The following is a 12,881-nucleotide window of genomic DNA, read 5'->3' on the forward strand; positions in this document are numbered from 1 at the left end:
TTATTATCCCTCTATTTTTCTAGCTTTATAATTTCATTAAGTTGCATGTACCAAACATTTTAAGAAGATTATATATTTGTGGAATTGCTGATATATAGGAACATTTTTTTTATAATGTCCAAATCCTTTTATTATGAAAATTATCTATGACACTCAATTAGGAAGTGCAAGCTAGTTGAGATATAAGACTTTTGGCACCTAATATGCATTCAAATGATAGTTCTTGTGCATATCCTTATGTACAGTAAAACATTATAAAATTGTTATTTGTATAAATTATAACCAGTGTCAATAGTAATATTGTGTGGAACTTATGGATGTTTTTTGGGAACCTTTTTCAATTTTTTACTAAGCCTTTACAACATTAATATTTCTACAGCTATAAATTATTTTAAAAAAAATTCAAAGTTATTATCATTCTTATTTAAAAGCAAAACCATAATTCAAAGGTATACCAATAACCATTTAAAAAAAAAAAACTATTAAATAAAAGGTAAAATTGTAGTATAAATTCTTTTCAAAACTTTATACAAAAACTTGAGTTGTCGTAAGTGTCTTTTTTATTCAAATTATCACAGCCAAAAGTAGTAAGACATTTAAAATTATCCATGATAGCAGGGATCAAGGATCTCACTCAGGACATTAATCTAATTAGAGTGAACCTGCTCTTATACCACTTGTTTGTTTGTTTAGACCCCTATAAATCAGTTTCGTTAACCTAATTAATTAACCAAGTAGTTACCTAGATTGATTTTCCAAATCTAGGTTAAACTCATGCAATCATATTATTAAGTGCGGAAAAGTAAAGAAGACAGTAATATGATAACCCAGGAAAACCAATGAAACCAATAGTTTCAAGGTAAAAAACCTGAGGAGGATTTATCCTAACTATCCTCAAGGTAAAGAAATTCACTATGATAGAATGAAAGTTTACAATAGCTTTCTCCCTAAAATCTAAAACTACCTCATGTAGAACTTACTCACACAACCACGTCCAACTATGAATCCATAGACTCTTCTATCTTGAATCTGCAGCACACAAACACCCCCGTTTATGACTTTGAGAACCCAATCAAAAGTTTTAGATCACCTTCAATAGTTGATCTTTATGCAGAAACTTGTTTCCACCAGTTCTTGATTGTAGATCTCGTTCTGGTAGATGCTTATTGAATTAGAAGATTACAGAAACCTCTCAGATCTTACAGGAGTAACTCACAAGACTTCCAAGAGCTTCTAAAACATAGTTAGAGTTTTCCTTTTATACCTTATAATGTTGAACTGAAACCCTAAACATTTTCACAGGCTTTGGGCCTGATTTAAAATCCGCAGAAAATGACTTTCGATCAGTCAAGCTCCAAAGAATCTGCACTCTTCTTTCTGCAACTTAACTGTTCTTGAATCTTGACTTGAATAATCTTGAACAATGTCTAACACCTAAAGTAGACATGTTTTTGTTCTCGATTTGCCAACATACACAAATTTAGAATCTAAACATTTATGCTAAATATTTAGAACCTAACACAAGCACTCTCTCTCAATACAAAGCATAGGGCTGAATTCAAAGCTCGAGACTGCGCCTAAAACAAGGAGAAGTTTTCGCTTCTCTAAAATTGCTGCACGGCCTCCTTCACACAGCCCTCTTCAAAGAGGTCTCTCACACTTGCATTTTGCCACTCAACTCCTGTACAATTTCTGCTACACCCAAATTGTTAGACTAGCCACACAAACCAAATAAAAGAGCATCAGATATATATTTAATCAAGAGGAAACCAAAGTGAAACTAAAGCCACGCATGAATGGTCAAGCCAAAATTTGACAAAACTCCAACTTTACTTGAATTCAATCAAACCTGAAAAGCAAAAAATCCTTTGTCACCTTCATCAAAGCCCCTATTGGTTATCTCAAATTGCAAACCCCAAATATTCAAAATATGAATATAACGCAAAATCTAACAAATCTTCGCCATACAATCTTTTAGACAAGTTTATTAAATAATTTCTCCTTAATTCAAAGACAAAAATTATAAATTTTGCCAAACTCTACAACCATTCTCCACAATGGAGAAATTTTTAGATCACCAATTTTAATCAAATTCTTGTCCACCTTGTAGAGACTTCTCTCAAGCCACAAATGTTTCAAATAACAAATCAAAACTAAGCCAAACCAAAAGACCCAAGTTCAAGTTATATCCAAATATGCCAATAGGCTCCAAATGCATTCAAAAATGATCTTAAAACCAAATTAGAGGCCAAACAAATGAACAACATGCACATAATCCCAAAGTAATTCCAAATATGCCAATACAAGCAAAATGCATCCAATTATGCTCTACTTATTAATTTTGAAATTATGGTTTATTTAGTATCCACCTCTTCTCCCAGGACTTCATCCTTGTAATCTAATCCTAGCTTCAACATTGTCTTTAAAATATCTATGACCGCCTCCACAAAAACCAATTGAAGAAAAACTCCACAAGGTCAAAAACACTAATACAACAACCAAATCTAGAATAAATTTCTAGCTACAATATCATAGCAGGAATTGATAGAAGTAAAAGATTTACATTTAAAGATGGGATTTAATTTTTTTTTTTTCTTCTTAATATCCTTTAGTAGCTTAAAAAAAATGTTTCTAGTTGTTGGGCAGTTACGTGAGAGTTCTACACACCTAAAATTCTGTCATCCAAATTCTAAGACTATTTGGACAAAAGAAAAATTTTGACAATTTCATACCACCCATTCATAAATAAAGCCAGGACATTCAAGTTTGTCTTGATAGCTTGTCCAAGTCTAGCCATTGTTTCATACAAATTTTTGTTTTTAAGTAGGCAAAACTTTTTTCATGAACATGGATACAAATTCCATGCACCTGGTCCTACCTAGTGTTTTTGTATTCCAATCTTCTCAGGCTTGGTTCACCTGCACCTGAAACATCTATTGTAAAACTTGTTACAATTCTTGAGCTTAAAATGTATATAGAAAAAACTACCTGGGCTGTAAAAGGATCTCAATCAATAAAAGTAGGTAATTATGCATTGAAAGTTTCATTCTCATTGGAAGAAACTTTCAATGCATAATTGTCTAGACGTACGGAATCCCATTTTACATTGCCATAGGCATAAACGAATTACTTTTGGCATGTTTTCATACCTGTCTTGTCGATGAATTGTGTGGTCAGAAAGAATGAAAGCAACTGTGAAGATACCTACGACATTGGCAGAGTGAGACACTTGAGAAGAACTAATTCTTTAGAACTTGATACAACATCTCAAATAGCAATCTCAACTAAACATAATCAATAAGAATTGTAATAAAATAGAAGGAACCCAAAGAACATACGATGATAATTTCAAAGCCAGTGTTCTGATTAACCTTGACCAACTATGTTTCACACACCTTGAGAAAGAGCTCGACTTCTATTTGGGTTGAAGAGCATAGGTCAAGAGGCATGGAGGCTCCGATAGTAAGATGGAGGCTTGGATGGGTCGAAGATGAACAATGAAGCTGCCGAAGATGAGTAGTCATGCGAATTGTGGTTTTTGAAGTATTGGCCTTATAAGTATCAAAGACTTTACATGAGGATGGAATGTATATAAGCAAAGTATCTTACATGAGATATGTAAACACTTATGAAGCTTCATTCAAATTCCCGAGATCAATGAGCTCTCTTAATGTGATCATGCGCAAAGGCTTTGTGAAAGGAGATTTCCAATTTAATAGCTTCTGATAAACTTGTTGCATGGTGGGACGAGATTGTGGACTGGTGTGTAAGCATGCTAATGCTATCTTTGCCAATAAAACCACCTTATCTGCAACTCTATTTGTAGGATGTGCAAGACGTTGATCCAGTATATCTTCTAGTAGCACATCATGGGACGATAATGAAAATGATGATGATAGAAATGATGAGATCAAATCACCCGGATGCCTTCCAATAATTACTTCCAAAGCGACTACTCCAAAGCTGTAAACGTCACACTTTTCACTTACTTCCATTGTATATGCATGCTCTGAAAGTAAAATATCAGAGTTAAATTCTTCTTTTCACCAAGTAATTCAATTTACCACACAATCTTTTGGTTGTGGTACATGTACTCCTTTAAGTTTATACAAATTTGTAATATATACTAACATATATATTCATATAGAAACAACTCTACAAGTTAAGCTGGAAGTACTAAACTATTAAAAATATTAGAATTTTGGAATTAGGTGGGGAAGGCAACTTCTAAGGGTAATACTTTTTAAATTTTTGGAGAGAGCAAGTGCGGGTCTCTATGTCATCTTAAAAACTTTGCATTGAACCTAGGCCGTATAAGAAATAATTATCCAGTTTGAAAGAATTGTACAATGAGAAAACAAAGTTTCACGAAGTAAAATGTGATTCTTTAACCATGAATTATTTGGGGGTATTTATGCACAATTAACTTCATCTAAAAGGATTCCAAAAAAAAAGGGAAAAAAGACTTAGTCAAATAGATTAAAATCTTAACTAAATTTAAACATTACCTTTTTTTAATTGTAATTGTGATTATGATCACAATTAAAAAAGAATGAAGTGACTGTATAAAATATCGTAGTTTGCAACTACCATTCCTTAATGCCAATCAAGATGCTACAAAAAATTCATTTTTCGTCAATAAATAAGCAAAATACTCTAATTATTAATTGAACCTCTGAAACATAATTATTAATCGAACCTATTAGCTCAAATTGTGACAACTATACATGCAATGAATTTCAATAAGGCCTCTTTGAAGGCAAACAATGCCGATTGAAATAACATTAATAAGAATATATAGTTATTAAAATGTGAATTATATTATGAATCGAATTTTGATTTTTTTATGTCGTGTATTGTAAGATACATGAATGTTCAATAAAATTATAAAAAAAAAAAAATTATAGATATACATATATAAAAAATCATAAAAAAATTATAGATATACATACATAAAATGTATATTCATTATAAATTTGGAATATATTCAATTTATAACCAATTTAGTGATTACTTTTTTTTAGAAATTTAATGATTACTTATGTAATAATATTTAACAAAGCTAACTAAATAAATCAAACTAGCCTCATTACACGCGCTTCGCACATGCAGTGAGAACCTTTTTTATTTTGTGTTCAATGTAATTTTTAAATCTGAATTTGTGAAGAGATTTGTAAGAAGTTAAAATTTAGGATTTTGAAAAGCAGTAAACTTTTTAGGAAAAAAAATTTTCTAGTAGTTTTGTTTATTAATTTTGTTGAATTACAATTTTAACCCCTTTTTATTTTTTAGAAATGATGATTTTCTTATTAGATTAGGGGCATTTTTGACATTTTTTGAAGTCATAACTAACTTTCTAAATCCTCTTAATATATAGAGATTAACTTTATAACATACACATTCAATTAAACTCAGAAGTGACAGTACATGATATATGAGCCAAAATAATAATTTCTCTTCATCGTCTTGTCTAATCAACTTCATCTAAGTCAATGTTATTATCATATTAATCATCTTGCAAAATTATTTCTTCATTGACATTTTCTTCATTATTATCAACATTTACAATATTTTTTTTATTCTAATAAATTTTTCTTTATATTTTTTTCTTGGCATTCTAACTTTTCAGACTTATAACAAAAAATAAAAAAAATAATTATATTTTTATTCAATACATTATTCATTGCATAGAAAAGAATTTGCAAATATGAAAGTAAATTGTCATGTGCATAGTCCAAATTTTGTCGGAGAAAGAGAAGAGGGGGAAAACCTCATGGACATGTTATTTTATTAGACTTAATTAAATTTCCCAATAATTTTTTGTTTAAACAAAGTCTAAGAACTTGTTTTCTCAATAATTGTGTTAAAAAAAAGTCTAACAATTTGTTTAAATCAAATAAAACCACAAATTTTAACCCAAAAAAAAACTCATTTTAAACTCACATGTCTATACATCGTACGTAAGATTCACTAATACTATACAATTTATGCAATACACACCTATGTATCGGACAATTTTTGAGCACTTACGATACATAATTTTTTGTACACGATACGATACACATCGTACAATACATGCCATGTATCGTACGATATTGACAACTTTGAATACGACTAGAGACACAATATTTTACATAATTTGTGATTTAAAATATATAATTAGTACTAAAAAAAAGCGGTGTTAGAAAGTCTATGTAAAAGCTAAAAGCCTTATAGCTAAACTGGCATCTTCTGATGTTTCCAATTGAAATACCTAGATTTCAAATTCCACCACCCCTAATTATCAATTTATCTAAAGCAAGAAAAAAAGAAGAAAGTATATGTATAAGTGATGTTACATCAATCATAACTTGTCATATTAGCAATTGTGAAAATTTTAATGTTGCCAACATTACTTAAATAACATACCTGGAGCAGTGTATCCAATGGTACCAGCAAACGAAGTCCAATAAGATGCGTCAGAACTCATAATCCTAGCTGTGCCAAAGTCAGAGACATGAGATTCATATTCTGAATCTAGTAGAACATTCTTGCTTGATATATCACGATGAATTATTGGACTGGAGCAGTCATGATGCATATAAGACAGAGCACTTGCCACACCTTTAACAACATTTAACCTCTTTAGCCAGTCAAACTCCAGTGCTAATTCATCATTGTTTAGTATCTTTTCCAAGCTCCCACCTTCCAAGAATTGATAAACTAAAAGCAAGTGTCGTGGATGTGAGCAAAAACCATGAAGCTTTACAATGTTGCGGTGTCGTATTTCGGTTAGACTATGTATCTCACTGGTGAAAGATTTTAGATTGGCCACACTATCTTCTGAGAGTGGATGAAATTTCTTTACAGCAACAACTTGACCTGTTGGCAAATCAGCTTTATAAACAATTCCATGCCCCCCCACACCAACACAATATTTGTAATCGAAATCCTCTGTTGCTTCAATAATGTTTTCATAAACCATTTTCCCATCATAACTCCATATTGAAAACATATTTTGAGGCCCTACTTCTTTTGGATTATTTTTTGTCTTCGTCTTTCTAAAGAAAACGCCGATTGTAATTCCTACAATGATAAAAATAAGAAAAACAATGCCCAAAAGGGCTAAAATTATTGTAGTAACTTTTTTCCCCTTTTTGACATGAAGATTGTGGCCAATTGCAAAGGGGCAAGTCTTCAAACCAGTAGCATTGCCACACAAGCCCTTGTTGTTTCTAAATGCTTCTATTGATGCCTCACAAAATGCTTTAGTATTCGGAATAGGACCCCACAATAGATTGTAGGACAAGTCAATGGATGTCAAGCCTAACAATTGATCAAAACTGGATGGAATATTGCCAAAAAGTGCATTGTGGGAAAGATTCAAGATTTCTAACATTTTCAAATCTCCAAGTTGTTGTGGAATCTCTCCTGTTAGAAAATTTTGGCTAAGATCAAGATTTTGGAGATACTGCAAATTGCCAATTTGAATTGGGATATATTTTCTTAAGTGATTGTTGCTCAAATTCAAGAGAAAAAGTTTTTTACATTTCCCTAGGTCAGGAATATGGCCACTTAGACTATTATTGGCGAGATTAAGTTGCTCCAAATTTGATAGCATCTCGAAATTGTAAGGAACTTGTCCAGAAAATTTGTTACTGTCTAGATAAAGGTCTAACAAAAATTTCAACTTACCTAATTTGTTGGGGATTTTCCCATGTATCTTATTTGAGGAGAGGATGAGCACTTGTAATTGACTTGCTTCTCCAAGCTCAGGAGGCAATCTACCTGAAATGTCATTGTTAGAGATTTTCAGGCATGTCAAGTTTTGACATTGCCCCCAATTAGCTGAAAGCTCACCATAAAGTTTATTATAACTCAACTCCATGTATGTTAAGTGTGGGTATATCCCAAAACTTTCTCCTATATTTCCAAAAAGTTGATTTCCATTAAGTCGAACTCTAATGAGGCTTGTGCAGTTTCTCAAGGATTTTGGTATTGAACCAATAAAATGATTATTGTTTGCGATGAATTTCTCAAGCAATCCACCACTACACACATTTTCGGGCAAGTGACCAGTAAATTGGTTTCTAGATATTTGGAGCTCCTTCAATTGAGTAAAATTGTTCTGTTCAAATGAAATGAGATTGCTTAAATTATTAGTGAACAATTTGAAATAAGTGAGCTTAGTTAAGCTTACTATAGAAGAAAAAGTTATACCTACGAAATTGTAAAACAATAACTTAAGATCACTCAGAGAACTTACAATTCCAAATTCTTGAGGGAAGGAACCAGAAAGTCGATTTGTATGAAGATATATACTGGTTAGTTTGCTTAAGTTTCCAAATGAAGCAGGGATGAAACCCGTGAGATTGTTTATTGATAAGTCAAGGTCAGTCAGAGAACTTAGCATTCCTAATTCTTGAGGGATGGAACCAGAAAGTTGGTTTTTAGAAAGATATAAAGTTGTCAATTTACTCAAGTTTCCAAAAGAGGCAGGGATGAAACCTGTAAGATTGTTTATTGCTAACTCAAGGTCAATCAGAGAACTTAGCATTCCTAATTCTTGAGGGATGGAACCAGAAAGTTGGTTTTCAAAAAGATATAAAGTTGTCAATTTGCTCAAGTTTCCAAGAGAGGCAGGGATGACACCTGTAAGATTGTTTGTTGTTAACTTAAGGTAAATCAGAGAAGTTAGCATTCCTAATTCTTGAGGAATGGAACCAGAAAGTGGATTTGTATGAAGATATAAAGTGTTTAGGTTGCTTAAGTTTCCAAGAAAAGCAGGGATGACACCCATGAGATTGTTTATTGATAACTCAAGGTCAGTCAGAGAACTTAGCATTCCTAATTCTTGAGGGATGGAACCAGAAAGTTGGTTTTCAAAAAGATATAAAGTTGTCAGTTTGCTCAAGTTTCCAAGAGAGGCAGGGATGACACCTGTAAGATTGTTTGTTGTTAACTCAAGGTCAATCAGAGAACTTAACATTCCTAATTCTTGAGGGATGAAACCAGAAAGTTGATTCGTATGAAGATATAAAGTGGTTAGGTTGCTTAAGTTTCCAAGAAAAGCAGGGATGACACCCGTGAGATTGTTTGTTGATAACTTAAGGTCAGTCAAAGAACTTAACATTCCTAATTCTTGAGGGATGGAACCAGAAAGTTGGTTTTCAAAAAGATATAAAGTTGTCAGTTTGCTCAAGTTTCCAAGAGAGGCAGGGATGACACCTATAAGTTTGTTTGTTGATAAATCAAGGTCAATCAGAGAACTTAGCATTCCTAATTCTTGAGGGATGGAACCAGAAAGTTGGTTTTCAAAAAGATATAAAGTTGCCAGTTTGCTCAATTTTCCAAGAGAGGCAGGGATGACACCTGTAAGTTTGTTTGTTGATAACTCAAGGTCAGTCAAAGAACTTAGCATTCCTAATTCTTGAGGGATGGAACCAGAAAGTTGGTTTTCAAAAAGATATAAATTTGTCAATTTGCTCAAGTTTCCAAGAGAGGCAGGGATGACACCTATGAGGTTATTTGATTGTAACGCAAGGTTGGTTAGAGAACTTAGCATTCCTAATTCTTGCGGGATAGAACCAAAAAGCTGGTTCATATGAAGATATAGAATAATTAGGTTGCTTAGGTTTCCAAGAAAAGTCGGGATGACACCTGTGAGATTGTTAGATGAGAAATCAAGCTTACTCAAAGAACTTAATGCTCCTAAGTCTTGAGGAATAAGGCCAGTCATATGGTTCGCAGAAAGGTCAATGACATGAAGGCTAGTTAATTTGCCTATTTCAAAAGGAATTCTCCCAGTGAATTGATTACCAGAAAGGTCAAGAAGAAAGAGTTTGGAGAGGTGAGAAATATTTGAGTTAATGATTCCAGATAGTGAGTTGTGAGAAAGGTTAAGACTGAGTAAATGGGGGAGGGATTGAAAGTTGAGATTGTGAAGCGTACCTCTCAAACCATAATTTGAAAGGTTCAGATGGGTGACGCTTCCAGAGTGGTCGCAATTTATTCCGACCCAATTGCAAGGAGTGGTTCCAACCCACGAGGACAAGAGAGACTGGCTTTTGTTGTTAAGGCTAGTTTTCCAATTTAGAAGAGCCATCGCTTCCTTTGTTTCCTCTGCTATCTTAACCTTACTGTTAGAGTGAGCAAAAGGTGAAGATATGGAGGAAACAGAAGCAGTGGATGAGGAAACAAAATGGAGGATGATGAGAAGAAGGTGGAAGAAGAGTAGAGATGAAAGGAATTGGTTGAAGAGAGGTTTGTTTGAAAGGGAAGTCATAATGTAGGGTGAAGGAAGGAAAGGATAAAGTAAGGTTGGAAGGAGTGGATGAATGAGTTGAAATGGATAAAGAGGTATTAATTTATAGGTGGGAGTGTGGGACTATGGGAGTGGATGAATGACTTCATGCTGAATATTCAATCTGAACTACACCTTAAACAAGATAACAGCGCTAACATTACCTATCAAAGTCCGTAGATAGATAGATAGATCTGGCAGCTTTCATTGCTCTGTGTCCTTTGGCGGATTGGAGGAAAATTTCAGTCCTTATAATTAGTTTATTCAATTTTTTTTAATTATTTTTTTTATGTATATTGGAATTTGTTTTTAACCCATTACTTACATACTCAAAACTCAATATCATAAATTTTTTATGACGTATATTGGAATTTTTTTTGTTACGATTCTGTTATTTTTCCATAATCACCGTACTAAAAGTGGGGCAATCATTTACAATTTTACATTACTCTCTCTCTCTCTCTCTCTCTCTCAACTAGATTTTGCAAAGAAACAACACAATAATTATGCGGATTAAGTTAGGGACACACTGAAAATTCATAGTACTTTAAAAAAATAGCTTACCATCTCACATGTGGGTCCATTACAATATGCATTTGATTTTTTTTAATGACTCACGTGTGAAGTGGTAGACTTGGTAAACGGGTTGAGTTGATTGGTTTGAGTTGGGTTAATTTTGATTACTGGTTGAATTGTATTTTCACATAATAATAACAAAGTCTTTATTTTCATTTATTACAAATAAGATGATAAAGAAACAAAATACTCAAAAATAAAAGTAAAATTTTACATATATTTTTAGGTTTACACAATCCAAAGCTCACAAATCTTGTCATCACCACAAAATAACGAAAAAGGAAAAGAAAAAGAAAATAGAACTAGATGATGTGGATCATATCAAGTTATCAACCTTCTCAAGTGCACCTATTACTTAGAAAGATAACTATCAGGTAAAGAAAAATAAGTAAATACTTTATATAAATTGCACCTCAATCCACTCAATTGAAAGACTAACTTGGTCTATAGGATATGTGAGAAAGAAGTCTTATGAGATTGTTGAATTCTCATTTTTGGGTGAAGGAGACTTTTTTTATCATTTCATCCATTTTTATAGAAGGGAATAGAATATTTAATTGGATAAAATTTTGGTTAAATCCTTTTGGAGGATACTCACTTGACCCCAATTCGTGAGCCCATGATTAAAAGACTTTTGAGAAAGACTAGTTTTTTTTTTTTTGAAACCGAGAAAGACTAGTTGAATTGCAAGACTATTGAGAACCTTCAAATTAACTTAAAGTCATGTGATTAAAAGCATATTCAAAAATATAGGTGTGCCCAAAAACCTGATTTGGTAAAAATTTGGTAAAAATTTATCATAGAATATTATCATAATTAAAAAGTATTTTGAGTTCCTTTTAATATATCATGAACGATTGAATTGAAATGTATTAAGATACGATTATTTATATTTTTATCTATTTATTTTTATATTTTGTTAATACTGAATAGATATTATCTTTATTTTTCATTTATTAATTTAGTTTTTAATTTTAGTATATTTCTTTCTTGAATGATAAAACATTTTAGTTCTTGGTTTTTCTTGCCAAAGACATCTTCCTACTTTTGTTCTGAAGGTGGCCCACGAAAATTTTATAAGTTGAATTTTTTTCAAAAGGAAAATAATTAAAATTTTTATATTATAAGCTTTGGCCCCCAAAATTTTATGAGCTCATTTCTTTTAAAAGAAAAAAATGTGCTAAATATTTAAATTCTAATATTCAAGACTTCCAACCTTTTAACAAAGCAAATGTAACACTCTTGATGGTAAAATACTAAAATCTAACACCCCCCCCCCCTCCCCCCACAAAAAAAAAAAAAAAAAAAACCTATACGGACTCTTTCCTTGCTCATCACTTTGTCCTTGAAACTAAAACCAAAATGGCTAAACTCTTTATAAAAAATCAATCGATTATGTGGGGCCCAAATGATCTATGGGCCAGGCCCATCTACCCGGGGAGAATCCAGAGGCCCAAGCCGAGGAGGGCTATGGCCCAAGCTCGACAAAATAGCCTTTGGATACCGCCGAGGACAGCTCAGTCCTCGGCAGACCCAAAGTCCCCCCAAAAAGAAATAAGGGTAAAGACGGTATAGGACTGAAACTTGGAAGAAAGATCTAAAATATCCAGGGAAAGCTGCTGTTACTGCCATTTAATACTCTGAACCTGACAGAGCCGCATTATTTGGCTTTTACAACCATCCCTAACGACTTTGAGTATGGACTGATGGGACAAGTATCAATCTTGGAAAGTTTAACCCTACGCGTGGACGAAGGACAGTGGACGCGAGCTAGTATAAAAGGAAAAGTAAGTAATCTATAGAGGGGGTTGGGAAAAATGGCCAAAAACCAGAGCCTCCCAGCCCACCTCCAGGAGAAAGACTCCAGGGGTGAAGGAAAACTTAAACTCGTACGAACACCGCGAAAACCCACCGCCTGTCGATCAAGGCCTAGCCTTCCAAACCCACGCTCTACAAATGATATTGTTAGGGGCCTTTTTACGTGCGAACCCGACACTGTTACGGTCCGCCACGAATCGCGTCC

General features: G+C 33.1%; 2 protein-coding genes across 4 annotated transcripts; both read right to left on the minus strand.

The window, feature by feature from the left end:
- Window positions 1-2,624: 2,624 nt before the first annotated feature.
- LOC115979750 (MDIS1-interacting receptor like kinase 2-like) lies at window positions 2,625-8,086 on the minus strand. Of its 3 annotated transcripts, XR_004089192.1 has the most exons (5): window positions 6,409-8,086; window positions 3,610-4,009; window positions 3,396-3,503; window positions 3,150-3,204; window positions 2,625-2,933 (listed from the first exon to the last, which is right to left on the minus strand). XR_004089192.1 is itself a non-coding variant. In XM_031101812.1 (3 exons), the coding sequence occupies exons 1-2, from the start codon at window positions 7,865-7,867 to the stop codon at window positions 3,627-3,629; spliced, it is 1,842 nt and encodes a 613-aa protein (XP_030957672.1). In that variant the 5' UTR covers window positions 7,868-8,086; the 3' UTR covers window positions 2,625-3,503; window positions 3,610-3,626. The 3 variants fall into 3 exon arrangements, 1 of the variants encoding a protein (XP_030957672.1); XR_004089191.1 differs by having other exon boundaries at window positions 2,625-3,204; XM_031101812.1 differs by having other exon boundaries at window positions 2,625-3,503.
- Window positions 8,087-8,193: 107 nt separating this feature from the next.
- Window positions 8,194-10,084, minus strand: LOC115981429 (probable leucine-rich repeat receptor-like protein kinase At1g35710). Its single transcript, XM_031103563.1, has 2 exons — window positions 8,246-10,084; window positions 8,194-8,199 (listed from the first exon to the last, which is right to left on the minus strand). The coding sequence occupies exons 1-2, from the start codon at window positions 10,082-10,084 to the stop codon at window positions 8,194-8,196; spliced, it is 1,845 nt and encodes a 614-aa protein (XP_030959423.1).
- Between the last annotated feature and the right edge of the window lie 2,797 nt (window positions 10,085-12,881).

The sequence above is a fragment of the Quercus lobata genome, chromosome 3 (genome assembly GCF_001633185.2).
Source record: "Quercus lobata isolate SW786 chromosome 3, ValleyOak3.0 Primary Assembly, whole genome shotgun sequence".
Taxonomy (NCBI): domain Eukaryota; kingdom Viridiplantae; phylum Streptophyta; class Magnoliopsida; order Fagales; family Fagaceae; genus Quercus; species Quercus lobata.

Bases quoted from the DNA above. Each gene is read 5' to 3' on its own strand.
- LOC115979750 (XM_031101812.1), bottom strand. From the start codon at position 7,867: ATGGAGTTGAGTTATAATAAACTTTATGGTGAGCTTTCAGCTAATTGG. The intron at 4,010-6,408 runs GTATGTTATTTA...TTTTACTTTCAG, and splicing joins CATTGGATACACTGCTCCAG to AGCATGCATATACAATGGAA.
- LOC115981429 (XM_031103563.1), bottom strand. From the start codon at position 10,084: ATGGCTCTTCTAAATTGGAAAACTAGCCTTAACAACAAAAGCCAGTCT.